The sequence below is a fragment of the Erinaceus europaeus genome, chromosome 1 (assembly GCF_950295315.1).
Source record: "Erinaceus europaeus chromosome 1, mEriEur2.1, whole genome shotgun sequence".
In the NCBI taxonomy this organism is placed as follows: domain Eukaryota; kingdom Metazoa; phylum Chordata; class Mammalia; order Eulipotyphla; family Erinaceidae; genus Erinaceus; species Erinaceus europaeus.
Window position 1 is genome coordinate 90651448 of NC_080162.1, and position 27859 is coordinate 90679306.

A 27859-nucleotide genomic window follows, 5' to 3' on the forward strand; every position below is an offset into this window, starting at 1 on the left:
GCCCTGGGACCTTGACTCAGTGCAGGGCACTGGCACCCCGCCCCCCACCCATTTGGAGACTGGAGAGTCACGTGGTGGCAAAGCACACGTGACCCCCGAGTACACATGACTTCCAGCTGCCAGACTCCTCCTGGAAAGCAAGGACGCGGGCAAGCAGAGGTGAGGGGGCCGGGAGACTGGAGGGGGTTCCCGGATCCCTGTGGGGTTTGCGGGCGCTGGGGCGCAGGTCCCGGGCTACCGCGTAGGTGGCTCCGCCCGGCACAGAGGGAGCGCGCAAGCACCCGCCGCCGCTTCCTCCCGCAGATGGTGCGAGCCGCCCTGTCGCTGCCGGCCCTTGTTCTGCTGCTTCTAGCCAGGGCGCCCCGAACCCAAGCAGCCGCTGACCAAGACGAGATCCAGCACCTGCCCGGGCTGGCCAAGCAGCCTTCTTTCCGCCAGTACTCCGGCTACCTCAAAGCCTCCGGCTCCAAGCACTTACACTACTGGTCTGCGCCCCTCACGAGAAGGAGCTGGGAAGGGATATTGCAACACCCACCCGGGGACTAAGTGTGGGGGCAGGGGAAGGAAGTGTGCTGAAGGCCCCTGAGGGGAGATGGGGGGGGGTAGGAAGGGCTGGAAGGGGCCCTTGCACCCACCCTGACCTCACTTCCCTCCCAGGTTTGTGGAGTCTCAGAAAGATCCCAAGACCAGCCCATTGGTGCTTTGGCTCAACGGAGGGCCAGGCTGCAGCTCTCTGGATGGCCTCCTTACAGAGCATGGCCCCTTCCTGGTAAGCAGAAAACAATTTTCTCCTCCAGTAGCCCAGGAGGGGACAGCTCCCGAAGGAAGGGAACAAGGAGTAAAGGACTTGGTGATTTTCCAAAAGTGGTTCCTTTTCCTGAAACTCAGGCACTTCACTCTACTGCTAGCTTGACTGCACCTCTCAGGGGTTTTACTTAGACGACCCTTTCCTTCAGTCTTTTTTTTTTTTTTTTTTTAACCTTTCCTCCTATCTTTTTTATCACAGTGGACCCATCTTTTTCTTCCTTAGGTCCAGCCAGATGGTGCCACCTTGGAGTACAATCCCTATTCTTGGAACCTGGTATAGTCAGAACTGTGGATCCTTTTGGGGAGTCAGGGCACTTAGATAAAGTGGGTAGCCCTCCTCAATTTCTTTTCCCCTCCTTCTAGATTGCTAACATGCTGTACCTGGAATCCCCAGCTGGGGTGGGGTTCTCCTATTCCAATGACAAATCTTACGGGACCAATGACACAGAGGTGAGTCTGAATTCTGCCTTTGGGTCCCAGCCTCCCTGGTTCTTTAGAGGTGACTGATGCCATGTGGTACATCGTGGTAGGTGGTGCAGTGACTAGAATATTAAACTTTCAAGCACAAGGACCTGACTTCTGTCCCTGGCATCATACATGCTAGGGTGATCAAGCTTTCTTTCTTCCTCCTCCCAACCCAAATTAATAAAATAAAGTGACACCATGCAGAGAGAAAGAATATGGCATGGAGGCACTTCCTGACTATTACGTGTCTTGGCCAAGTCACTTCCTCTTGTACCAGTAGGGTGGGTTTTGTTTTTGTTATCTGTCATTCTTTCCAGTTCAAATGACACAGCCTCTTAACTTTCTAATCTGCTGGTTCCAGGTTGCTCAGAGCAATTATGAGGCCCTTCAAGACTTTTTTAGCCATTTCCCAGAGTACAAGAACAACGAACTGTTCCTGACTGGAGAGAGTTATGCCGGCATCTATATCCCAACCCTGGCTGTCCTAGTCATGCAGGACCCCAGCATGAACCTTCAGGTGCAGGGCAGCTGTGGTTGGGAAGAACCTTGTGGGGAGGAGGGAGAGGATAGGGATGCAACTCTTGACCATGACTTAGCAGTTAATAAGGTCAAACAGGATAACTCCCCAATCTTCATAACATTCTGACGAGTCTCTGCTTATGTTCCTCCCATGGCAGGAAGTTCACCTGTCAGGGCGCCAGCTCTCTGCCTAGAGTGATCTCCCCGACCTACACACCCCCAAAAACCACCTTGGGTTTCAGCTTCTGGATTGCTAAAGGTCTGGGTGTAGGTCAAGAGAGGCTCCTTCTTGCCCTTTGGATGAGCTAACCCCTCTGGTTGTTTCACAGGGTCTGGCTGTAGGCAATGGACTTTCTTCCTATGAGCAGAATGACAACTCCTTGGTCTATTTTGCCTACTACCACGGTCTTCTGGGGAACAGGTATAGGAGGAAGCTGCTGAAGCAATTTCCAGGGTGGGGCGGGTCAAGTCTGTCCTCCAGCACGATATACCAGGCCTTAACCTGGTGTGTCAGCGGGTGTGGGTGGGGGTTGCTGGCAAGGTCGGGTGCTGAAAGATCAAAATAATATAGAGGTTGGATCTGAAGGGGACTGAGGACAGCTGGCAATATGCTCCTCAGGAATCAAGGTTTGGAACCTACTTGCCATGAGATGAGATACATTCTGTTGTCCCCTGGGGCCAGGTCCTGATGGATCATTGGAGGGGGGAGGCGGGGATACATTTTGCCCATCATGAGGTAGACATCTAAGTACCTTCTTTCTGACCTCCTACAGGCTCTGGTCTTCCCTCCAGTCTTACTGCTGCTCGCAAAACAAGTGTAACTTCTATGACAACAAAGACCCAGGATGCCAAACCAGTGTAAGACTCTGCTCCTACCCAGCACCAATCCTGAGAATAGGGCCTCCTGTCCTCCTAGGGAATACCCTGCCCACTCCCGATCTAACCTCCCATAGTTCAGCATTTTAATGTTCTCTGGCACATAATACCTGTGGAGCTGTTTGCACTGCCTGTGACTTTCTGGGCAAACCCTGTAACTCCTGTTAGGGGAAGAACTTCATTTATTGAACATTGTGGTGTGTTGGCCACTGCAGTGAACTATGTCAGTGCAGATCATTAAATCTCCAGGGCTTTACAACAACAAGGACAACAAAAGGGGGAAAAATGGTCTCCAGGAGCAGTGGATTTATGGTGCAGGCACTGAGCCAAGAAATAACCCTGGAGGCAAAAAAAAAAAAAAAAAATCTCCAGGGCTTTCCTTCAAGGGAAATCACATAGCCACATTTTTTTTTCCAGATAAGGGTAATGAGGGAAAAGAATGTTGAAATCACCTGCCTGACAGTGCTAGGATGTTGTGGCATTAAGACATGGATCTGGGAGTTGGGCAGTAGCATAGCGGGTTAAGCACAGGTGGCGCGAAGCACAAGGACCAGTGTAAGGATCCCGGTTTGAGCGCCCGGCTCCCCACCTGCAGGGGGGTTGCTTCACAAGTGGTGAAGCAGGTCTGCAGATGTCTGTCTTTCTCTCCCCCTCTGTCTTCCTCTCCTCTCCTTTTCTGTCCTATCCAACAATGACATCAATAACAACAATAACTACAATAATAAAACAAGGGCAACAAAAGGGAATAAATATAAAAATATTTTTTTTAAAAAGACATGGATCTAGATCTAAGATTACTTCTGCTGAGCCCCAAGTTTCCCTACTTGTTAACAGCATTGAGGGTGGCAGCCTTTGAGGTGGCCTGGTGAATAAAGCATTAGACTTTTAGGTAAGATGTCATAAATTCTATCCCTAGTATCAAGTGATGCTTTGGTTCTCTCTCACTACTAAATAAGGGGGGGGGGGCTGAGTGGTCATGCACCCAGTTGAGCACACATGTTGCACTGCGCAATGACTCAGGTTGGAACCCCACCCCCACCGCCTGCAAAGGGAAAGCAGTGAAGCAGTGCTGCACATGGCCTATTTCCCCTTCCCTCTCAAGTTCTCTGTCTCTATCCAATAAGTAATAATAATAATAAGTAGGGTTGGAAAAATAGCTCACTTGGACAGTATGCTGCTTTGCAATGTACCCAGACCAGGTTCAATCCTGGCCCCCACTATATTGAAGTTTTGGTGCTGTGGTTTCTTTCACTCTCTCCTGCTTCTCTAGCTCAAGAAATGATAAGTTTACAAAAGAGTTTAGAAGGGTGGGGTGATAAGAGATGGAATTTATTTTTGTTTAATTTTTAATATATTTATTTTCCCTTTCGTTGACCTTGTTTTTTATTGTTATTATAGTTATTGTTATTGATGTCATCGTTGTTAGATAGGACAGAGAGAAATGGAGAGAGGAGAGGAAGACAGAGGAAGAGAAAGAGAGACACTGGCAAACTTGCTTCACTGCTTGTGAAGCGACCCCCCTGCAGGTGGGGAGCCGGGGGCTCGAAATGGGATCCTTACACCGGTCCTTGCGCATCGTGCCACATGCGCTTAACCCGCTGCACTACCGCCCAACTCCCAAGAGATAGAATTTGAAAGTGATATATCATGGGACAAACTAGAGACAGAGGCTGGAGCTCAGTAAAATATAGTGGCCTGGTATGTCATTGCAGCTTCAGGAAGTGTCCCGCATTGTGAGCAATTCTGGCCTCAACATCTACAACCTCTATGCACCCTGTGCTGGGGGAGTGCCTGGCTATTTAAGGTAGGCCTTGCCGTGAACCCCTTAGACCAACCCCAGTCCCATCTGAGACTCAAGACATCCATACCCAGACTCCCCTCACAGGTATGAGAAGGACACCATTGTCGTTCAGGATATGGGCAACCTCTTCACTAGCCTGCCACTCAAGCGGACGCTGCATCAGGTGTGCACAGGCTTGGACTACCCCCAACCCCAAAGCCCCCCCCCACCACCACCACACACACACACACACACGACAGAGCAGGGCTGTGAAGAACCTGACTTCTCTTTATGTCCCCTAGGTTCTGTTACGTTCTGGAGAGAATGTACGCTTGGACCCTCCCTGCACTAACACCACAGCCCCCTCCACCTACCTCAACAACCCTTATGTGCGGAAGGCCCTCCATATCCCCGAGCAGCTGCCCCGCTGGGACATGTGCAAGTGAGGTTCCTCAGCCTCTCCAGTGGCAGGGGTGGTGGTGGTGGTTGGGGCTTGTGGACATCAGAGGCAGCCCCCCTTGGGTTTCTCATTGAGGGCTCTAGATAGAGACACTTGGGGTATTAACAGTGAGTTGTCTTAACATCTCTGGCCCCCAAATTGATTGACATTCTGTTGATTCACCTTTTGTTTTTGGTGTTTAGTATTCTCATACAAGGCAAACGTGCTCTACCACTGAGCTACATCCTCAGCCCTCTCAGCTCATTCATTCTTAAATTACCATACTAACTGCTAAAGTAGTAATTGCACCACAGCACCACAGGGGCCTAGGGGTGGGTAGGCTGGTGTCTCTGAATAAAAAGCAGCCTCCTGGGAGAGGTGAAGCTGTACATGCAGGAGGCCTTCCACCTGGACCCCCCCATACACAAAAGCATCTGCACACATTCTAAATGGGGATGGGGGTGGGTTGAGGACCTCTGAATTGCAGTGTGTCTTCCCATGCCCTACCCCCATCCAAGTAAGTCTCAGAGTAAGGGACCAAAACACAGCCTCTTGGGAACTGGGAGAGGAGGTCTGACCTGCCTCTTTCTTTCTCCCACTGCTTCTTCTTCGTGTCTCTGTTCTGCAGCCTCCTTGTGAATATCCAGTACCGCCGCCTCTACCAAAGCATGTACTCCCAGTACCTCAAGTTGCTCACCACACAGGTACACGGGGAGGCATGGTGAAGCCCACCAGCAAGGCAGGGGTCCATTTAGAGCACCACCTCAGGACAGGGAGATCCCAGACTCCAAGAGCTGAAGTCTCTTGCCCAAAGTCCTATATTGTCAGGGGCTGGATCTAAACCTGAACCTCCCCCCCACAGAAGTTCTGCTATAGGAGGTTGGGCAGGCCATACCAGCCAAGGAGTGAGAATAGCAAGTTATATCTTGTTACCTTAGACAAATGGCGGTCGAGGGTGGGAAAGGCCTTGTCCAAGGCCACCTAGGAGGCATGAGTATAGCCAGGTTAAAGCTCGGTTCAGTGCAGGCCAGTGATTAGAATGTGGGTTCTGGGGTCAAAGTGCCTGGGTAAGTGCTGAGCCCCTTTGCCATGTGACCTTGGGCAATTTTTGTAAATACCTGACACCAGATTTCTCCATCCATTAAATGGGATTAGTAATGGTATCCACCTTCATAGATGGAATGGAATCATTTAGCAGAGCACGGTTGTTTTCCCTGCTGTACGAGTTTTAGCCAGTCCCCTTGAATTCCTTTAGGGTAGGTAGGGCTTGAACTGGGGCCAAGACTTGTACCAGAACCCCCATCTCCACCTCCCTGTCCTTCTGCAGAAATATCGGATCCTTCTCTACAATGGCGATGTAGATATGGCTTGTAACTTCATGGGGGATGAATGGTTCGTGGATTCCCTCAACCAGAAGGTAAAGCAGAGGTCCAGGCCCCTGTGGACAGCTGGGTCCTGGGTAGGGTGTGGGGGGTGTTTGGAAGCTTAGCTTGGCTCTGGCAAACAGAAAAGACAAACCTGGAGGAGTTAGTTCCCAGCCTCTGGGGTCCTGCTGGCAGCTATGTGCAGAGATGATGGGGCAGAGGTCTGCTATTAAGTCTTTCCTGGTGGGACAGATGGAGGTTCAGCGCCGGCCCTGGCTTGTGGACTATGGGGACAGCGGGGAGCAGATTGCTGGCTTCGTGAAAGAGTTCTCCCACATCTCCTTTCTTACCATCAAGGTAGGGCTGGGGGCTGGCAGGGGATAGAGGGGGGTGCACCCCACTTTTATGCTGGGCTACCAGCTAGTCCCTGAAAGCAGGTTTTGATGGGGAGGGGGGCGGTTTGAAGGATGGGGAAAATGAAGGGGTGGGGGAGGCAGAAAGTCTTAAGTGGGATGAAGGGAAAACCCAGGGACTGAAGGAAGGGGAGAGTGGAGATCAGAATCTCTTGGAACTTTGTCCCTCAGGGTGCTGGACACATGGTTCCCACGGACAAGCCCCAAGCTGCTCTCACCATGTTCTCCCGCTTCCTGAATAAGCAGCCATACTGAAGACCTAGACCAGCCGCACTTTCAGATCCAGCCCCTCACAGTCCCTCCTTTGTGTGAATTCCCCTACAGGACAGGTCGCCTCCTCCAGAAGAGTCCCTGCCCATAGCCCTGTGCATCCCAGTGCCTCTCTTGGGCAGCCTGGAGGCGATGAGCACTTTATTTCTGACCAGGGTGAAGCCTGGCCCCCTCCCTGCTTTTAGAATGAATGCACTGACCCCATCCATCCCAGGAACACAACAGAGCTCAGGAAAACCCAAAGAGGGAGCTGCCCCATTATATTGATTATATTGGATTGACTGTAATTATGAAATTAAATTGGGTACACCTTAAAACCCTGTCTTGTCTGTGGCACTGAGGGTTAGAAAGGATACTGCAGGTGCGGAAGGACTTAGGGAGGACCATACGAGTCACTGGAGTCCTGAATGCCGCTGCTAGTATACGGGCTTAGACAGCAGCCAAAGAGGGTGGTGGGGCTCTGGATGCCTGGGCGTCCGTGGGCTCAGCAGGTCGATTCTTCTCAATCACTTCTCGCAGTCCTTTGACAAAGTGGAGGTCAGCGCCAATGGTGATGAAGCCCTGTGTGTTGGGGCAGAGAGAGGAATTATTGGTGCTATTACTAAGGCTAGAGTTTTTTTGTTTTATTTTTTTTTTATCTTTATTTATCGGATAGAGACAGAAATCAAGAGGGAAGGGGGTGATAGGGAGACACCTGCAGCACTGCTTCACCACTCGTAAATCTTTCCCCCTGCAGGTGGGGACTGCGGGCTCGAACCCAGGTCCTTGCGCATTGTAATATGTGTGCTCAACCAGGTGCGCCACCACCCAGCCCCTGTTTTGTTTTATTTTTTAGTAAGAATGTACAAGAGACCAAAGCTTCCTTCATTGTAATGGGGGCTGGGCTCAGGCCCAGCCCTAAGGCTACAGTTTAGAGGTAGAGTCCTTGGCCTATAGGGGTTCTTAATCTTGTGAGTTAGCAGTGTGGTTGGTGCTGAAATAGAGCCTGCTGGAAGAATGCCAGCTGGGGGACTTCGTGAAGGAGGTAATCCCTTAGCTAAAACCTTTGAGATTAGGGAGCCAGGTAGTGGCACACCTGGTTGGGTGCACATGCTATAATGCCCAAGGACTTAGATTTGAGCCCTGTCCCCACCTATAGGGGGAAAGCTTTGTCAGGTGGTGAAACAAGGCTGCAGGTGTCTCTGTCTCTCTCCCTCTACTCCCTATCCCCTCTTAATTCCTGAGTATCTCTATCCAACAAATAAAGATAATTAAAAAGAATTAAAAAAAAAACTTTGAGATTAGTAGGCATGGGGGTGGAACCGGAGGAGGAGAGAGGAGGCCAACGAGAGGGCCTGTGTAAAGGGCTCAGAGTTGGGCTGTAAGATGAATTAGTACATAATACGGAAGGAGACTATTGGTAAGGGCATTGAGAACCCCACTCACCACGTGGTTTGTCACCACCTCATGCACAAAGTTGATCCCCTCAGGTAGTGGGATCTGCACTCCGCGCCAGGTACGCTCTGTGGGTAAGGAGGGTGGAGTCTGGGCCTGCTCAGCTCACTTCTCCTTTCCTCCCCACCCCTCCCTTCCCTTCAGTCTTACCATTGAGCATGGGCATCACCCCAATCTGCAGCATAGTCTTTAGAGGGGCCTGCAAGGGGATCAGCTGGGAGGGAAAAGGGGTAAAGTCAGACACAGGTAAGGTGGGTTTGCCTCAGTTGCCCAACCTGACTAATGCTGGCCAACCACCCTCTGTTCCCCACTCACTGCCAGGGACTCCAGCGCAGAGTGGTTTGAGTAGATTCGGAACCTGTGGGAGAGAAAAGCCTGATGGTCCTGAGGCCTGGAAGCTCCCCATTCTGGGGTGTGAATATCCTTGGAGGGAGTTTATCCCTCTGCTCCAGGCTCCTTTTCTCCAAGCCTGCTATTTCCTAGATACCAGATATCTACTGGTACCTTTGCATGTGTTTGTGTGTGTGTTTTTTTAAACAAATATTTTATTGTGCTACAACTTAAATATGAATCACTTTTATTTTAATTTAATTTACTTTTTTTTACCAAAGCACTGATTAGCTGTGGTTATGGTGGTGTGGGGGATTGAACCTGGGACTTTAGAGCCTCAGGCATTATGCTTTTTAACCCTGCCCTGATTTTTTTTTTTAATTTTCCCTTTTGTTGCCCTTTTTTTTTTTGTTATTGTAGTTATTGTTATTGATGTCGTCATTGTTAGACATAACAGAGAGAAATGGAGAGGAAAGGAAGACAGGGAGGGGAAGAGAAAGATAGACACCTGCAGACCTGCTTCACCACCTGTGAAGTGACTCCCCTGAAGGTGGGGCACTGGAGGCTTAAGCCGGGATCCTTAAAGTGGATCCTTGCACAACATGTGCTTAAACCACTGCACTACCACCTGACTCCCGATTGTTTTTTATTTACATAAACTTAGAGTGCTTACCACTCCTAGATTCTCACCATGTTGAAAAAAATACATATATACATACGGGGGAGTAGAGGGAGACAGGTGGTGGTATACCTGGTTTAGCACACACATTATATTGCACAAGGACCCTGGTTCAAACCCCTGTCCCCACCTGCAGGGGAAAAGCTTCATGAGCGGTAAAGCAGGGCTGCAGGTGTTTGTCTCTTTCCTCTGTCTCCTACTCCCCACTTAATTTCTCTGTCTCTCCAATAATAAAGCAGTGTTAAAGGTGTCTGTCTCCCTCTTCCTTTCTATCTCCTTTCCCCCTCCATTTTTCTCTCACTCTAGAAAAAAACTAAAATGATACATATATATATTTAATAGATATGTAATAAGTATGTTAGTCATATGTGGCCAGTGTCTTATCACTGCATTGCAACTTTTACAAACACATAAGAATGGGGGGCGTGGAGGGCAGTCAACTTGAGCTTCACCATTCTGGGCTGACTAATTCAGAAAGGCAGAAGGGAGAAGAGACACTTTCAATGAGGTGGGAGCCAGAATCAAATGTAGATCACATGTATGTACAATCCAAGTCTTAGTGCCTCTTTTTACATGTATCTTAATTTATATTTAAGAGCACTACTCTGTTCTGGTTTATGGTAGCCCCAGGGATTGAGCCTGGAGCTCAAAGCCTTAGGCATGAAAGTTCATAATGCATAAACATTGTGCTATCAGCCCAGTCTACTTATATTTAATACATGGAAAAAATAAAACTCAGGGTAAAATGATGACTGTGTCTTAGGATCACAAAGCTACATGACACTGAGGGTTCTGCCAAAACCCATGTTTTTAGTCTCTTAGATGTGTTAACTGAATTTACTCAGCTTGTAATATGTGCATTTAACAGGGTGACCCCTGCCAGCCCCCGACTTTACTCAGCTTGTAAACTTCCTGTATCAGTTTAACATCTCATATTACCTGCTTTGCCTGCCCCCTGGTGGTGAGAGAGTGCAGAGGCCTTAGACTTCATTTCTTCATTTATTTATTTTTTTCAAGAAATAACCAATTTTAAAAAATTGCCACATTTTACTTAAATCCCCCCCCACTTTTGTTTTTTCCAGAGCACTATTCAGCTCTGGTTTATGAAGTGACTCCCCTGTAGGTGGGGAGCTAGGGGCTCAAACCTTAGGCCAGTCCTTGTGCTTTGCACCACCTGTGCTTAACCTGCTGCACTACGGGCAAACTTCTTGTTCAGCTCTGGTTTATGGTGGTGAAAGGGATTTAACCTGGGACCTTTGAGCCTCAGGCGTTAAGAGTCTCTTTGCATAACCATTATGCTATCTACCCCCCCACACACCCCTTTTCTTTTAAATAGAGACAGAAATTGTAGGGCAGGGTAAATAGCATAATGGTTATGCAAAAATACTCTCATGTCTGAGGCTTCAAAGTCTCAGGATCATGGGTGGGAGTGGACAGCATAATAGTTATGCAAATAGACTGATGCCTGAGCCTCTAAAGTTGCAGGTTCTTGCCCCCCCCCCACCATAAATCAGAGCTGAGCAGTGCTCTAGTAAAAAAAAAAAAAAGGGGGATGCAGGTGGTGGCGCAACTGGTTGAGAGCACGTGACAGTACTCAAGGATCCAGGTACAAGCCCCCGTTCCCACCTGTGTGTGGGGGGGAGCTTTGCAAGTAGTGAAGTAGGGCTATAGGTGTCTCTCTGTCTCCCCTCTATTACTCCCTTCCCTCTTGATTTCTGGTTGTCTCTAATTCAAAAAGAAAAAATAATTAAAAAGTGCAATACTACCTTATGTTTATGAAACATGCCCCTTGGGTGGGGATCGATAGCATAATGGTTAGGCAAAGAGACTCTCTCATGCCTGATGCTCTAAAGTCCCAGGTTCATTCCCCTGCACTACCATAAACCAGAACTGAGCAGTGCTCTGGTAAAACAAACAAACAAAAAGAAGTAAAAAAAAGAAGGAAGGGGGCCGGGTGGTGGCGCACCTGGTTGAGCCCATGTTACAATGCACAAGGTCCCAGGTTTGAATCCCCAGTCCCCACCTGCAGGGGAAAATTTCATGAGCGGTGAAGCAGTGTTGCAGGTGTCTCTCTATCCTTCCTTCCCTCTCGATTTCTGGCTGTCTGTATCCAATAAATAAATAAAGATAATAAAAAAAAAGAAAGAATAAAATGTGCCCTCTGAAGGTGGGGAGCAGGGGCTTGAACCTGGATCCAACTACATGGTGACACGTGTATTCTACCAAGTACGCCACCACCACCTTTTAATTTTTTACTTTTGACCAGACCACTGATCAGAACTGGCTTATATTGGTGCCAAGGATCAAACGTGGGACTTTTGTTTTTTAAACTGACATACCATCTCCTAGCACTTTGTCTGTTTTTGTTTTATTTTTTAAGTAAATTATTTGTGTGAGAGAGAACTCCAGTGAATCACTAGCATATTGGATGCCAGGGATCAAATCTGTGACCACAGGCTCTTAAGCTGGACACACTATCCACTGTGCCACCTCTTGAACCAACTTTTTTTTTTTTTAACCAGAGTACTGGTCAGCTCTGGCTTATGGTGGTGCACGGGATTGAACCTGGGACTTTGGAACTTCAGGCATGAGAGTCTCTCTCTTTTTAATATTTATTTATTCCCTTTTGTTGCCCTTTTTTTTTTATTGCTGTTGTTGGATAGGACAGAGAGAAATGGAGAGAGGAGGGGAAGATAGAGAGGAGAGAAAGACACCTGCAGACCTGTTTCACCACTTATGAAGCAACACCCCTGTAGGTGGGGAGCTGGGGGCTCAAACTGGGATCCTTACGCCAGACCTTGCGTTTGCAACACCTGCGCTTAACCCGCTGCACTACCGCCCAACTCCCTAGGCTTTGAGAGTCTCTTTTTCTTTTCTTTTCTTTTTTTTTTTTTTAAGATTTTATTTATTTATGAGAAAGATAGGAGGAGAGAAAGAACCAGACATCACTCTGGCACATGTGCTGCCAGGGATCAAACTCAGGACCTCATGCTTTAGAGTCCACAGCTTTATCACTGTGCCACCTCCTAGACCATGAGAGTCTCTTTTTCTTCTTTTTTTTTTTCTTTTTTCCATTTTTGTTGCCCTTGTTTTTATTGTTGTAGTCACTATTGTTGTTGTTATTGATGTCGTTGATGTTGAATAGGGCAGAGAGAAATGGAGAGAAGAGGGATAGAGGAGGAGAGAAAGACACCTGCAGACCTGCTTCACTGCTTGTGAAGCGACTCCCATGCAGGTGGGAAGCCAGGGGAATCCTTACGCCAGTCCTTGTGCTTTGCGCCATGTGTGCTTAGCCCACTGCGCTACCGCCAGACTCCCAAGAGTCTCATTTTCATAACCATTATGCTATCTACCTCCACCCCTCCCGAACCAACTTATGCTTTAATAAAGACATTAACGAAACCCCACTCCCCAGTAACTTTTACTAAGTCTAAACTCTGTCCCATTTCTGCCAGGCAAACAGCTGACTCTGAGGACAGTGAGAGGCTATAGGCTGCCTGAGCTCTGACACCCAGGTGATTGATACCTGCGTAGGTCCAGCTGCACGCGAAGGGCCTTCCCCCGCAGGGCCATCTTGGCACCAAGACGCAGGTCCTGTGGGTTAAGTGGGGAGAGGGTGTTATTTTACTAACCCAAGGGGTCAGCAGCCCAATTCCTCTGTCCCAGGCAGGCAGCACCCACTCTGATCCCCTACCATGATCATGCTGGACAGCTGAACCTCCTGCTGGTTGGGTGGAACCAGGGCAACGGTGACAGTGGCAGTGACAGTGATGGTGGTGCCCGAGGGTTTGATAGTGCAGCGCGGTGGTGCTGAGACCCGAAGCTCTAGCTTCATTGGGGAGTCGATCACTGTCGGGGACTAGGGACAGTGCAGGGAGGCAGGTCAGGGTTTCAGGCCTTGTAAACCCCTGGAGGAAACTCGGGCCCAGAGACCAATAAATATGAAAACTAGTGTGACTTGCCCTACCCTTCATCTTTGTGTATTGGATAGAGACAGAGACACCTGCAGCCCTGCTCCACCACTTGGAAAGCTTCCCTCTGCAGGTGGGGACCAGAAGCTTGAATTTGGGTTCCTGCGCATTGTAACATGTGCCACCACCTGGCTCATCTTTCTACTTCTCTTTAAACTTTAATTGTTTTTTAATTATCTTTATTTATTGGATAGAAACAGTCAGAAATCAAGAGGATATGGGGAGATAGAGAGAGAGAGAGAAAGAGAGACACCTGCAGCCCTGCTTCACCACTTGCAAAACACTCTCTCTGTATCAGGTGGGGACCAGGGACTCAAACCTGGATCCCTGAGCACTGTAACATGTGCGCTCAACCAGGTGCACCACCACCTGGCCCCCTTTTCTTTAAACTTTTTTTAATGATTTTTATTTATTATTTATTGGATAGAGACAGAGAGGAATTGAGAGGGGAAGGGAGATACGGAGAAAGATACCTGCAACACTGTTTCACCACATGTAAAGCTTTCCCCCTGCAGGTAAGAAGTGTGGGCTTGAACATGGGTCCTTGCACATTGCAATATATGAGCTCAACTGAGTGTGCCATCACCCAGATTCCCCCCTTTTTAAACATTTATTTTCAAGTTATTTATTTTATCAGAGTACTGCTCAGCTCAGCTTTGGCATATGTCACTGCTGGGATTTGAACCTGAAGCCTCAAAGCTTCAGGCATAAAAGCCTTTTGCATAACCACTATGCTAACTCCCCAGCCCCTTTTTGTACTTTTCTAAATTATCAAGATTCAGAACCCATTTCTAGTCCAGATTCTTTGGGGGGACAATCTCTTTGCAGTACATATCCTAGGACCCTGCCATAGGCCCTTACTCTAGACCGTTATTCTGTTTGTTGTGTAGGCATTGTAAAAGGAATCCTGGTGGAATTCCTGCACAGACCAAATGCTTCCTCTTTTCTTTTTTTCCCCCTTTTGTTGCCCTTGTTGTAGCCTTGTTGTGGTTATTATTGTTGCTGTTGATGTTGCTCGTTGTTGGACAGGACAGAGAGAAATGGAGAGAGGAGGAGAAGACAGAGGGGGAGAGAAAGATAGACACCTGCTGACCTGCTTTACCACCCGTGAAGTGATTCCCCTGCAGAGGGGGAGCCGGGGGCTGGAACTGGGATCCTTACGGTGGTCCCTGCGCTTTGTGCCACTTGAGCTTAACCAGCTGCACCACCGCCCAATCCCCTAAATGCTTCCTCTTTACCACACACTTGGTATGTGTTAGCACATTTCAGCTTCACAACCATAGAAGGCTGACATGCTCATTTTTGATTTGGGGAAACTGAGGTATAGAGTGTGAGTATTCAGCTTGATAGTTATGTAATTATTCACTTGCAGAACTGGTACCCAAATGCAAAGTCTATGATGTTAACAATGTCAGCCAGCAGCTGGGCCTGAAAGAGCACAGACTTTGCAAGGCGGGGCTCAATCTCTGGCACTGCATATGGCCAAATGGTATATTCTCTCTCACAAAAAGTAAATAAATACATTTTGGGTTTTTTTTGTTTGTTTGTTTCGAAAGCCTGGGAGATAGCTCACATGGTAGAGCACACACTTTACCATGCAGAAGGCCCTGGGTTCAAGCCCCCACCAACACATGGTAACACCATGTCCAACAGGTGCTATAGTGTCTCTCCTTTTCTTAGTCTGTCTCTATCTCTGTCCCTCTCTTAGTAGTGGCTAGGGCTTCACTACTCCAGACCAACTTTTTCAGCTAGAGAGAGAAACAGAGGGAAAGACCACAGCACTAGATTTTCTGCAGTGTAGTGGGATGGACTCAGATCTGGATCATGAACAGGATAAAGCAGGTGCACTATATTGGTGAGCTACTCTGCCAACCCTCTATTGAAATTTTTTAAAAAGAAAGAAAGTCGGGAATCAGGCGGTAGCGCAGCAGGTTAAGCGCATGTGGCGCAAAGCACAAGGACTGGCATTAAGGATCCCGGTTCAAGCCCCTGGCTCCCCACCTGCAGGGGAGTCGCTTCACAGGCAGTGAAGCAGGTCTGTAGGTGTCTATCTTTCTCTCCCCCTCTCTGTCTTCCCATCCTCTCTCCATTTCTCTTTGTCCTATCCAACAATGACGACATTAATAACAACAGCAATAACTACAACAATAAAAAAACAGAAAAAAAAAAAAAAAAGAAAGTTTTCCAGGCCCGGTGGTGGCATACCTGGTTGAGCACATATGCTACAGTGTGCAAGGACCCAGGTTCGAGACCCTGGTCCCCACTTGCAGGGGCATAGCTTCATGAGTGACGAAGCTGCAGGTGTCTCTCTGTCTCTCTCCCCCTCTACCACCCCCTTCCTTCTCCATGTCTGGGTGTCTCTATCTAATAAATAAATATTTTAAAAAATTTAAAAAGGGGAATCAGGCAGTAGCACAGCGGCTTAAACGCAGGTGGTATAAAGTGCAAGGACCAGCGTAAGGATCCCAGTTCAAGCCCCCAGCTCCCCACCTGGAGGGGAGTCGCTTCACAGGTGGTGAAGCAGGTCTACAGTTGTCTATCTTTCTCTTCCCCTTCCCCTCTGTCTTCCCCTCCTCTCTCCATTTCTCTCTGTCCTATCCAACGACAACATCAATAACTACAACAATTAAAAAAAAAGGGCAACAAAAGGTGTTGTATGCTTTACATTGAGTTCTAGTTCTCCCCCACCGAGAGAATTAGATCAGTCCAGTTAGTTTCGCGGGCCTGCTTGGCCCCGCCCCGAAGAAACCCGCCAGAGTTTCAGAGTTCGAGAGTAAGAGAGGGTTCCTGAGTTGCAGAGTAAGAGAGAGTGCTTGTGCCCCGCAAAGAGACAGCAGAGTTCTGTTTGGTGATTAGTTTGTCTTAGTTTATGAATCGTTGTTCCTGAATAAAGAAATACAGCTTCCCTGCCCAGCCGTTGTCTCCGCAACTCTGTTACCCGCCCTTGAAGCTAGCCCGGCCGGCTAGAGACTCCGAATTTTTAACAACAAAAAGGGAATAAATAAATAAATACATTTAAAAAGAGAGAAAGAAAGTCTTCCAGAAGCAATGGAATCATACATGTGTGGAGCTCCAGCATGCCAAAAAAAAAAAAAAAAAAAAAGAGAGAGAGAAAGAAATTGGCCATAGATTCATGATAACAGTAATAGTCAATATTTACTGAATACTGACTCTACCAGGCATTGTTCTAGCTTTTCTGTGTTTGTGTTAATTTTTTTAATACTCATGACAGTCCTGTGGGGTTGGAGAGTACAGAGGAGAAAGCTAGTGTGCTAGTGTGCCCTGGCATCACAGAATCAAGTCAAGATTCAAATCCCAGCTCTCTGACTTACAAAACTGAACTAAAGACAAATCCTTCAATAATCACTGAACTCTTTCTTTCAACTCCCACCCCTTTACCTACTAAATAAGCAAAAGAAAAAAAAAAGTATCAGTGGTGCACCCAGGTGAGCACCCACATTACCATGAGCAAGGACCCAAATTTGAGCCCCTGCCCCTCATCTACAGGGGGAAGCTTCATAAGCAATGAAGTAGGTCTGCAGTTGTCTATTTTTCTCTCTTCCTCTCTGTCTCCCCTCCCCCTCTCAATTTCTCTCTGTCGTAACTAATAAAAAAAGAAAGGGGGGGGGGAGGAAAGAAATGGCTGCCGGGAGAGGTGAGTTTGTAGTACAGGCACTGAGCACCAGTGATAATCCTGGTGGCAATAAAAACCAAACAAACAACACAAGTAGAATAGAACCTGAACTGGAATTGGCGTATTGCACCAAAGTAAAAGACTCCGGGGTGGGTGGGGAGAATACAGGTCCAAGAAGGATGACAGAGGACCTAGTGGGGGTTGTATTGTTATATGGAAAATTGGGAAGTGTTATGCATGTACACACTATTGTATTTGCTGTTGAATGTAAAACATTAATTCCCCAATAAAGAAATTAAAAAACAAACAAACAACAAAAACAAAAATGAAATGTAAGAAAGGAAGCAAACAGTATTTATTAAAGCCCTCACATTTGCAGGACTTGGGGTCCCCTCTAGTCTTATCATGGCTCTGTGAAGGCGCATGCCGCCTCCACAGACTTGGAAACAGACCCAGCAAGGTGACGGGATGAGTAGAAAAAGGGCTTTCTCATGGCTGCCATTGGGAGGGGATCACTGGTGTGCAGGTGCTGTTCTCACCCACTCCAGTTGCACCCCTACTTCCTGCCAACACTTACCAGCAACACAATACTCCCAAAGTAGGAGGCCCTCAGCAGCATGTCCAGATCACTGGGCACCTGGACAGGGGGGTTGGGGTGAGGTAAAGTCATCAGGAACTCCATCACAGGACTTTCCTTATCCACCCCACAGAATAGACCACTGGTATACCTTGTCCCCAACCAGTGTCAGCTGCAGGGCCCCTGCCCGGAAGTAGCTCTCCAAGGCTGAGTCAAAGAAGAACTCTGAGAAAGCCACATACACCATTCGCTCCTCTTCCTGCAGCTGGGGCTCCACTGCCTGGTTGGGTAGACTCCAGTTCTTCTCAGTCAAGGGAAAGAAGGCCCCCTGGGATTGGGAGGCAGGGTCAGAATCAAGGCAAATTGGCCCAGCACCCATAATACTCCAAGTCCCCTTAGGTATTGGGGGAGGCGCCCAGTTGGGGGGATTTGTGAACACAGTTCTGAAAGGCACAGGAAGGAGCATGGCTGGAGTACTTCATGGAGCAGGCCACCAGACTGGAGAAGGGAGGTGTGGGAGAGGGTTTGAGGGGGGTGGTACTGGAGTGGGCCTTGAGAGCTAAGTGGCAATAGTGGTATTAGCTATGTTTACATATATATCGTGATTATTTCATGCTTTCAATACAGGCCTACTCTTTTAATCTATATAACCCTACTGGAGTATTGCCATTCACAGACTAGAAAAAACAGGTATAGGGGGCTGGGCAGTAGCGCAGTGAAGTAGGTCTGCAGGTGTCTATCTTTCTCTTCTCTTCTCTGTGTTCCCCTCCTCTTTCCATTTCTCTCTGTCCTATCCAACAACAACAACAGTAATAACAACAATAGTAATACCAACAACAATAAACAACAAGGGCAACAAAAGGGAAAAAAATAGCTTCCAGGAACAGTGGATTCGTAGAGCCCCAGCAATAACCCTGGAGGCAAAAAAAAAAAAAAAAACCAAAAAAGAAAACCAGGTACAGAGGGAGCCTGGAGGTAGCACAGCAGGTTAAGCACACATGGTGCAAAGTGCAGGGACCAGTGTAAGGATCCCAGTTTGAGCTCCGGCTTCCCACCTGCAGGGGGGTGGCTTCATAAAGTGGTGAAGCAGGTCTGCAGGTGTCTATCTCTCCCCTTCTCTGTCTTCCTGTCCTCTTTTGATTTCTCTCTGTCCTATCCAACAACAATGACAGCAATGACAACAACAATAATAACAACAAGGATAAACAACAAGGGCAACAAAAGGGTAAAAATAGCCTCCAGGAGCAGTGGAGGCATCGAGCCCCAACAATAACCCTGGAGGCCAAAAAAAAAAAAAAAGGAAGGCTAAGTAAACAGTCCAGGAGATGGCACGGGTTTAAAACATTGGTCTTTCGAGCATGAGGTCCTGAGTTTGATCCCTGGCATTGCATGTGCCAGATGATGCTCTGGTTCTCTCTCTTGAATAAATAAATAAGTATAATTTTTGCATTGGATCAATCTTCTCGTGGTGCATCCCGTGAGTACCCATTCATTGGGGAAACTGACGATCCTTCCTAGCCGACTGAATCCACATGGATCCCAGTCACTTTCAAAGCCAGCAACAAGCAGCTCCTGACAGCTTTGCTGTTGACTGGCTACGGAAGAAGGGCAAACGCTAGAAGAAGTATAATTTTTAATATTTATTTATTTATTCCCTTTTGTTGCCCTTGTTGTTTTATTGTTGTAGTTATTATTGTAGTTGTGATTGATGACATCATTGTTGGATAGGACAGAGAGAAATGGAAATAGGAGAGGAAGACAGAGAGAGGGAGAGAAAGATAGACACCTGCAGACCTACTTCACCACTTGTGAAGCAACTCCCTTGTTGTGGGGAGCCAAGGGCTCAAACCAGGGTCCTTCCCTGGTCCTTATGCTTTGCACCACCTGCGCTTAACATACTGCGCTACCGCCCGACTCCAAATAAGTATCATTTTTTTAAAAGGTTAAGCCACTTTTTTAGGGCCATTTAGCTAAGGCCATGATTCAGGGTCATGAGAAGTAAGATTATGCCCACACATAGAGCTCTATGTCCGACTATTTCAAGAAAGATAGATCGAAAGTCCCAGGTTCAGTTCCCCCACACTATAAACCAGTGCTCTAGTAGGGGGAAAAAAAAAAAAGAGAGAGAGATAGGGAAGGGCAGGAGTAAAGACCCTGAAGGGGGAAGTGAGGGTCTTTTTGGGAAAGAACAGCTGCAGATAATACCATGAAGCTAGAAAACCAGACAAGATTAACGAGGTCTGAACGCCTGACACAGGAGGTCAGACCTATTGCTGTTGGCCACAGGGAAACCGTGCATTCTGCAAAGGAGTAGCAACAGAGCCCTGCTTTAGGGAGATAAAACAAGCAGTAGTCAAGAAGGGGGAATCTGGTTAGGTCAGATAAGGCACACACAACAGCCAGACTGCTCACCCGGAAGTCCATGTCCAGATTGCTGGAGGAAGCCACAGGGTCTCTGAGGAGGGAGTAGTCAATGCCCACGTAGTGGTCCACAGAACTACGTACTACAAGGAGGGGTTCCCAGGTCAATCACAGTTGTGCGACACTGGCTAAGATGCTGAATCTCTTCAGGCCTCAGCTTCTCACCCATCAAACAGTGATTACCATGCTTCATAATCAAGTGATTATGAGGACCATAAGTGTTGTGAGAACCAAATTCATTTTATGGGAAACCACTGCCTGGTGTGTAGTTACTGCCTAACAATGTTAGCTGTTATGACTATGGTTAGTGCTACAGGGATTTCATCAGATCACTAAGCAACAGGGCAGACCTAGGAGAGAGTGAAGTGACAACACACTAGACATGCATCCTAAGGTCCCAGGTTCAATCTCTGGCACAATCATATGCCATAGCTAAGTAGTACCGTAGTCTTTCTCTCAAAAATAAATCTCTGGGGCCAGACAGTGGTGCATCTGGTTAAGTGCTGGTGTTACCATGTGCAAGGCCCAGGGTTCAAGTCCCTGATTCCCATCTGCAGAGAGAAAGCTTCATGAGTGGTGAAACAGTGCTGCAGGTATCTGTTTCTCTCTATCCCCCTTTTGCCTCAATTTCTCTCTGTCCTATCAAATAAAATTAATTAATTAAAAAATTTTAAAAGATTTTATTGATTTATTTATTAATGAGAAAGATAGGAGAGAGAGAAAGAACCAGACATCACTCTGGTACATGTATGCCAGGGATCTAACTCCGGACCTCATGCATGAGAGACCAATACTTTATCCACTGCGCCACCTCCTGGACCACTTAATTAAAAAATTTTAAACAAGATAATCAACCCTCCTTGGTTTCCTCTGCGTCCTCCCCTCTGTGTGAGGCATAAGGATCTCTGCCTTATAAATAGGTCACAGAGTTAATGTTAATTGAGTATTTATTCCACTGAAGAAAGAGTAATGGTTAAGCAAAAAAGACTTGCATACCTGAGACACTACAGGTCCCAGGGACAATCCCCAGAACCATGATAAACTTGACCTGCAGTCCCGGTTCGAGCCCTCAGCTCCCCACTTGCAGGGGAGTCGCTTCACAGGCAGTGAAGCAGGTCTGCAGGTGTCTATCTTTCTGTCCCCCTCTCTGTCTTCCCCTCCTCTTTCCATTTCTCTCTGGCCTATCCAACGACGACGACAACAATAATACAACTACAACAATAAAACAACAAGGGCAACAAAAGGGGAAAAGTAAATAAATAAATATTAAAAAAAAAACAAACTAAAGATGAGCAGAGCACTGTTACATAACAAAACAAATATATTTATTCTCCAGGTGACAGAACCTGGACAACCATGCCCAGTCAGTCTACTGCAGTCTGCTGGGAGGCATTACTAGTCTACATCCATAAAGAAGGGAGTTGGTCTAGGCAGTGGTGTACCCAGTTAAGCACACATATCAGAAAGAAAGGAGATTTTGCTTCCCTAGAGCCATACAGCAGGTTTCAGTGGTCACATGTGAGCCCATAACTGTTCCACAGCTGTACCTGGAAGGGGTCCCTCTGAGGTGCTGCCTGACACTGCATACCCTCTCCACTGTAGCTCCCTGAACTGGCCCAGAGCTCCCGGCCCATTAGCACCCACTCACCTGGCACGGTGTTCAGAAGGGAGTTGAGTAGCACTATTCCTGCATGGTAGAGCACCGGGCATATCTGAGGGTACAGACATGAATGGTCAGGATGTCAACAGGGAGGGTACACCCACCCCTAGCAGCCCCCATCACAGGTCTGTACTGCCCATACCTGCTGATTGAGGAGGAAGCGCATCCCTGAGGTGATGAATGTAGACAGGAATCCATATACCTTACTGTGAGGAGAGAGACCTTTGAGTCCAGACTGTGCCCCACCCCAAACCAGGTCCAGAAGAAATCACAGTGACCAGAGATGGTGGTGGTGATAAGGACCTTTCAATTTCCTTCCTTCCTTCCTTCCTTCCTTCCTTCCTTCCTTCCTTCCTTTCTTTCTTTCACCTCCAGGGTTATTGGGGCTCGGTGCCTGCATTTCAAATCCACTGCTCCTGGAGGCTATTTTTTCCCTTTTGTTGCCCTTGTTTATTGTTATTATTATTGTTGTTGTTGTTGGATAGGATAGAGAGAAATGGAGAGAGGAAGGGAGACGGAGAGGGGGAGATAAAGATAGGTGGGGAGCCTGGGCTCGAACCGGGATCCTTACGCAGATCCTCAAACCAGGATCCTTACGCTGGTCCTTGCGCTTGGTGCCATGTGGGCTTAACCCGCTGAGCTACCACCTGGCCCCCGGACCTCTCAATTTTGAACTGAAATTACCAGGTATTTATTTATATATATAAATATTTATTTGATTTGATAGGACAGAAAGAAGTTAAGAGGAAAGGGGGAGGGAGAAAGAGAAAGAAAAATACCTGTAGCACTACTCTGTTATTCATGACACTTCCCCTGCAAGTAGGGGTTGGGTGTTTGAACCTGAGTCCTTGAGCATGATAATGTGAGTACACTCAACTGGGTGTGCCATTATCTGTCTCCAAATTACCAGATCCTCAATGGAAGTTTTCCCTAGCTCAAGTCCAAATCCTTACTCCAGTTGACTTTCTCTCTTGTCTGAAAATACGTATTTCTTTCTTTGTGAATAGACAGAAGTTGAGAGGGAAGGGGGAGACAGAGAGACACCTGATGCACCACTTCACCACTGTGATTCTCCCCCACTGCAGCTGGGGACTGGGGACTTGAACCCAGGTCCCTGCTCATGGTAACCTGTGAGTTCTACCGAGTTTGCCACTACCTGGTCACTCCAGTCTATTCTCAAGACCTCCCTTCCCGCTTCCCTGTCCACAACTAGCAAAGGAAAGTATCTATCCATAGTTACTCAAACCTGGTTTGAGTAGCCTCACCTTTATATGTGTACATATACCCTCCCTCCCATCCTCTATATTCCTGATCTATATTTCCACCCGTCTGTGCTCAGATGCTTCCTCTAGCAGGTAGTCTTCCTGGACTACCTCTTTTTGAACCACCAGAGTATTTTCTTGGTCTTTCTCTCAAGGCTTCCATGTTTGTCCCTTCAGCTGGACTCTGAACTCATTTCGGACCCCTTGTGGCATAGTATATAATTTACTTGTAGAATAAATTAAAAATTGAGAAATGTGTCAACACCAACTAATCCATCATCTCTTCTCTCCATTTCTTCAGAACAAGCACAAAGTCCAGTCTAAAATCTGTAGCCATCTTATTTTTATTGGTAGTAGAAAGAGCTCCCAGTTAGTAAGAACTCAGGCCAGTTAAATAGCTCACTTGGACTATACGCTGCTTCGCCATGACCTAGGTTCAAGCCTGGCCCCCACCCACATTGAAGAAAACTTGGTGCTGTGGTCACTTTCACTCTCTAAAAAAAAAAAGTGTATGCACAACTGTGGACACTTAAAACACATGCTCTTACTTAAGGAACCAATCATTACCATATAGCAGGTACTCTCAATGTTATGTTAGTAAATGTAACTGTTTTTTTACCATATTAGCACAGCCTTTGATGCCATATGAAAGAGCTTTTATTATAAGATATTTGATAGTAAAAGCTCTTTCATATGGCATCATTCCTCATCAATGAGGAAACCAAGGTGCAAAGCTTTAGTGGCTTGCTCAGGGTCACAAGAGCCAGGATGTCTCATGTCCCATGGTCTGCTTCTGAAGCTTATGCACTGTAGATTGCACTAGGCAAATGGCTCATGGGGCTTCCTTTAAAGGAGGATTTCACAAGGAGTGAGGATAGGACTTACCTGAATGTTCCTCCAAAGGCTGCATGCATTCTGGAGACAGAGGCCTGGCAGGAGACATTGGACACTTTGATCCGGCCAGTGGGATCCCGGGAGAGCTCCAGACCAGTTTGGATGGATACACCCTCAGCAGAGGCATTGATATAGCCCCCATCATAGCTGCCAAGAGGTGGGTGTTTAATGTTTGCCCCAGCTTGGAACTTTCTGAGTTTCTAACGCTGCCCCTGCCCTCCTATACACCATGATGCCTACCAGGGACTTCACTTCTGCAGTTTGCCAGATGAACCCTCTCAATCCTTAAGATAGGGGCAAGATTGTGCTTATCATGCAGATTAAAAAACTAAAACTAAGGAAGGTTTGGGGATGGCTCAGAGCCCTGAAGCACCTCTAGCCCCCTAGCACCACCTTCTAGTCTCCCAAAGGTTCCAGGTCCTCACAAAAACCAGTAGAGAAGCTGTCTCCGGAAGCGCAGCCCCAATGAAGCATTGGTGATTTGTAGCATCAGCTCCTGCTCTGGCTGGAAATGGAGCTCAGAAGATGTCAGTTGCAGCTCCATGACCTTCACCCTTCAGGGAGGACTCCGGGTCAAACTCAGAACCAACAGGTAGGTCCCACCCAGCCAGAGGAAATTGATTTTCTCCTAGTCCAATCCAGGACTGAGAAAACTAGGGTGGGTGGAATGACTTCTTCCATTGCTCCTCAAGTGTTCAACTTGGATTTGGGTGGCTCAGAGATTAGCTATCCTTCACCCAAGTATGAAAAGTGAACTTTAATGGAGCCGGGTGGTGACACACCTGGTTAAGTGCATCTTACTATGCGTAAGGACCCAGATTTAAGCCCCCAGTCCCCACATGCAGAGGGGAAGTTTTGCAAGTGGTGAAGCTGTGCTGCAGGTGTCTTTCTGTTCCCCCTCCCCTCTCAATTTCTGGCTATCTCTATCAATAAATAAAAAGATTAAAGAAAAAAAATTTAAGTGAACTTTACTCCACTTCTATGAAGCTATTTTCCCCCCTTCAATCCTTCCTCTACATTTATGTTTATTTTACCAGAGCACTGCTTATGGTGGTGCTAGGGACTTTGGAGCCTCAAAAAGATTTTTCTGTGAGAGAGATAGGAGGAAGAGAGAGTGAAAGAAAGAGAACCAAAATTTCATTCTGGCATATGAGATGCCAGGGATCAAACTTGAGCTTGAGAATCCAGTGTTTTATCCACTTTTGTAATGATCATTTTGGTTTGGGAAGAAAACATAATGGATATGCAAAAACACCTCTATAGAGGCTGTTGTCCCAGATTCAATCCACAGCTCATATGTGTGTGTGTACACATATATATTTATTTTTAAAAAGATTTTATTTACTTATTAATGAAAAAGATAGGAGGGAGAAAAAAATGAACTAGACATCACTCTGGTACATGTGCTGCCAGGGACTGAACTCGGGACCTCATGCTTGAGAGTCCAGGGCATTATCCACTGCGCCACTTCCCGGACCACTCATTTTTTTTTTTTCCTACTAATGAAAGGAGAGACATACAGAGAGAACCATAGCATCACTCTGGAATACACAGTACCAGAGATTGAACTCAGGATCTCATACTGACATGTTTATTGCTCTAACCACTCCAGCACCTCTCAGCTGTTCCATGAAGTCTTGTTTCTTGCAATCTCTTACTTCCCACATCTCGAAGTTGTTACACCTGGTCTCCTAACCAAGCCCTTATATTTTTACCTCCATTCTCTAAACTCCACTCAGTTCATTTCTCCCCCATCATGCCATTCTAAATCACAAGTGTTTTATCTGTTGATCTCCTGACCTCTCCCATTGGCTCCACCTCCATTCCCTAGGCCCCACTCTCATCCATAAGCCAATTTCTTTTTTATTTTTTATGATTTTAAAAATATTTATTTATTTATTCCCTTCTGTTGCCCTTGTTGTTTTATTGTTGTAGTTATTATTTTTGTTGTTATTGATGTCATCATTGTTGCATAGGACAGAGAGAAATAGAGAGAAGAGGGGAAGACAGAGAAGGGGAGAGAGGGACACCTACAGACCTGCTTCACCGCTTGTGAAGACTCCCCTTGAAGGTGGGGAGCCGGGGGTTTGAACCCGGATCCATACACCAGTCCTTGCACTTTGCGTGCTTAACTCACTGCACTACCACCTGACTTCTCTAAGCCAGTTTCTTAACCTCACCTTCTCTATGATTCTTGGATCACTCCAGAAATTCACAAGTTCTGCTTCATTCATCTAGTTCTCTCCATTTTCTAGCCCACGTCCACCTGCTTGGTCCCATCTGAGTCTGTGGACTACAATTTCTGGGCTCCATCCAGTTTCATATATATATAATTTTTATTTAGTTTTATTTTAGTGAGAGATACAGAAAGACCAGAGCACTGCTCAGATCTGGCTTATAGTGGTGTTGGAATTAAACGTGGGACCTCAAAGCCTCTGGTATGAAAGGTTTTTTAAAATAATCTTTATTTATTGAATAGAGACAGCCAGAAATGGATAGAATGGGGCAGACAGAGAGGGAGAGAGACATAGAGGCACCTGCGGCACTGCTTCACCACTTGCAAAGCTTTCTCCCTTCAGGTGGGGACTGGGGGACTCAAACCTGAGTGCTTGCGCATTGTAACATGTACGCTCAACCACCCGGCCCCATTAGTTTTTTTTTTTTAATATTTATTCATTTTCCCTTTTTGTTGCCCTTGTTTTATTGTTGTAGTTATTGTTATTGTTGTTGTTATTGATGTCGTCGTTGTTGGATAGGACAGAGAGAAATGGAGAGAGGAGGGGAAGACATAGAGGGGGAGAGAAGAGAGACACCTGTAGACCTGCTTCACCGCCTGCGAAGCGACTCTTCTTCAGGTGGGGAGCCGGGGGCTCGAACCGGGATCCTTACTCCGATCCTTGCGCTTTGCGCCACCTGCGCTTAACCCGCTGTGCCACCGCCAGACTCCCCCTATTATAAGTTTTTTGCATAACCTTGGCACAGTCTCTCCAACCTTCCATCCAGTTTTTTAAGTCCCTTCGGGTAGAATTTGCCACGCCCTCATCCTGTCTGTCACCCCGCCTCCTGAGACCTCAGACCTCCCAGTCCCAGGCCCAGCCCCGAGGCCCCGCCCCCACGTACTCTGAGATATTGTAGTAGAAGTGGCCCTCTTTGCCGCGCAGATCCGGAATGGTGATGTTCTCCAACTCTTGCTCCAGAAAGCGCAGCCCCTCCTGCTTCACTGAGGCAGCAGTGAGACCCTTAGACCTATGCTCAGGCGCTCTGTACCCCGCGCCCAGCCCCGCGCCCAGCCCCGCGCCCAGCCCCGCGCCTTACCCAGCTCCAGCGCCTTGGACGTGATGCGGATCTTGCAGCCGGGGAGCTCGGCCCGAGCGCCCACGAGCAGTGCAATGAGGAAGGTTCCCCACAGGGCCATGGCGGCGGCGAGGTCTCTGGACCTTCCCAAGCTGAAGCCCACTCCTCGGGTGTTCAAACAGAAGAGGGACCCTAATCGTTACCTCAAGATAAATTTGGGTGGAAACTTAGACCCAAATAGTATTGCCTCAATTTCACAGACGCAGAAACTGAGGTTCCGAGAGAGGATACGTCTTGCATCCTACTCCCAGAGGATTTGGAGCCCGCGGGACAAGTTTGGACTGCCGGAGAGCCAACACTCCCACTCCCCCCAACCCCAACTAGCTCCCTTCGATCAGAAAAAGGGCGAAGCTTGCACGTTACCATGACAACGGCTGCAAGTTGCACATTCCTGGGGGTGGCTTGCAGTCTCCCAGGTCCCGCGTCCAGACCTCCTGCTCCCTCGCCCTAAATTCCTGCCACTGGATTCTGCCTGGTGTCCCCCAGTTCAGTGCTTTGCCCTCCCCAGGCTAGTTAACACACGCGGCTGAGCCAGTCTCTGGGGATGCAGGTGGAGGTGCTCCAACTCACCCTGCCTTGGAGCTGGGGAGATCCGACCGCACGGTCACGTGGGGCTGCTGGTTGCTCTGGGGATCCCAGCGCTGGCGTTCCGGCGGGCAGAGCACTCAGCAGCCTATATAGAGTATGCCTCCCCTACCCCCCTCCTTCCG

General features: G+C 47.6%; 2 protein-coding genes across 6 annotated transcripts; one reads left to right on the top strand and one right to left on the bottom strand.

Moving 5' to 3' along the window:
• The first annotated feature begins 25 nt into the window (after positions 1-25).
• CTSA (cathepsin A) lies at positions 26-7250 on the top strand. The gene is made up of 15 exons (XM_007533061.3): positions 26-159; positions 304-485; positions 658-769; positions 1031-1081; positions 1171-1257; positions 1634-1789; positions 2121-2212; positions 2565-2649; positions 4380-4471; positions 4553-4631; positions 4750-4889; positions 5515-5590; positions 6214-6303; positions 6503-6607; positions 6835-7250. The coding sequence occupies exons 1-15, from the start codon at positions 106-108 to the stop codon at positions 6916-6918; spliced, it is 1485 nt and encodes a 494-aa protein (XP_007533123.1). The 5' UTR covers positions 26-105; the 3' UTR covers positions 6919-7250.
• Positions 7162-27859, bottom strand: PLTP (phospholipid transfer protein). 5 transcript variants are annotated; one of them, XM_060190892.1, is made up of 16 exons: positions 27720-27859; positions 27111-27254; positions 26916-27015; positions 24221-24349; positions 23787-23942; positions 21782-21845; positions 21628-21691; positions 19971-20062; positions 17710-17886; positions 17559-17618; positions 13071-13235; positions 12903-12970; positions 8683-8725; positions 8518-8581; positions 8359-8435; positions 7162-7494 (listed from the first exon to the last, which is right to left on the bottom strand). In XM_060190892.1, the coding sequence occupies exons 2-16, from the start codon at positions 27208-27210 to the stop codon at positions 7363-7365; spliced, it is 1491 nt and encodes a 496-aa protein (XP_060046875.1). In that variant the 5' UTR covers positions 27211-27254; positions 27720-27859; the 3' UTR covers positions 7162-7362. The 5 variants fall into 5 exon arrangements, with proteins under 5 accessions (XP_060046875.1, XP_007533119.1, XP_060046872.1 ...); XM_007533057.3 differs by having other exon boundaries at positions 27111-27292; positions 27720-27851; XM_060190889.1 differs by having other exon boundaries at positions 27111-27281; positions 27720-27836.

What these genes read in the sequence shown, in the direction of transcription:
- CTSA (XM_007533061.3), top strand. Translation starts at nt 106, where the DNA reads ATGACTTCCAGCTGCCAGACTCCTCCTGGAAAGCAAGGACGCGGGCAA. An exon ending in ACCCCAGCATGAACCTTCAG is followed by an intron (nt 1,790 to 2,120) that starts GTGCAGGGCAGC and finishes GTTGTTTCACAG; the next exon opens with GGTCTGGCTGTAGGCAATGG. An exon ending in CCCCGCTGGGACATGTGCAA is followed by an intron (nt 4,890 to 5,514) that starts GTGAGGTTCCTC and finishes TCTGTTCTGCAG; the next exon opens with CCTCCTTGTGAATATCCAGT.
- PLTP (XM_060190892.1), bottom strand. Translation starts at nt 27,210, where the DNA reads ATGGCCCTGTGGGGAACCTTCCTCATTGCACTGCTCGTGGGCGCTCGG. An exon ending in GTCCAAGGCGCTGGAGCTGG is followed by an intron (nt 27,016 to 27,110) that starts GTAAGGCGCGGG and finishes CTGCTGCCTCAG; the next exon opens with TGAAGCAGGAGGGGCTGCGC. An exon ending in CCTTCTGAACACCGTGCCAG is followed by an intron (nt 20,063 to 21,627) that starts GTGAGTGGGTGC and finishes CCCTCCTTGTAG; the next exon opens with TACGTAGTTCTGTGGACCAC.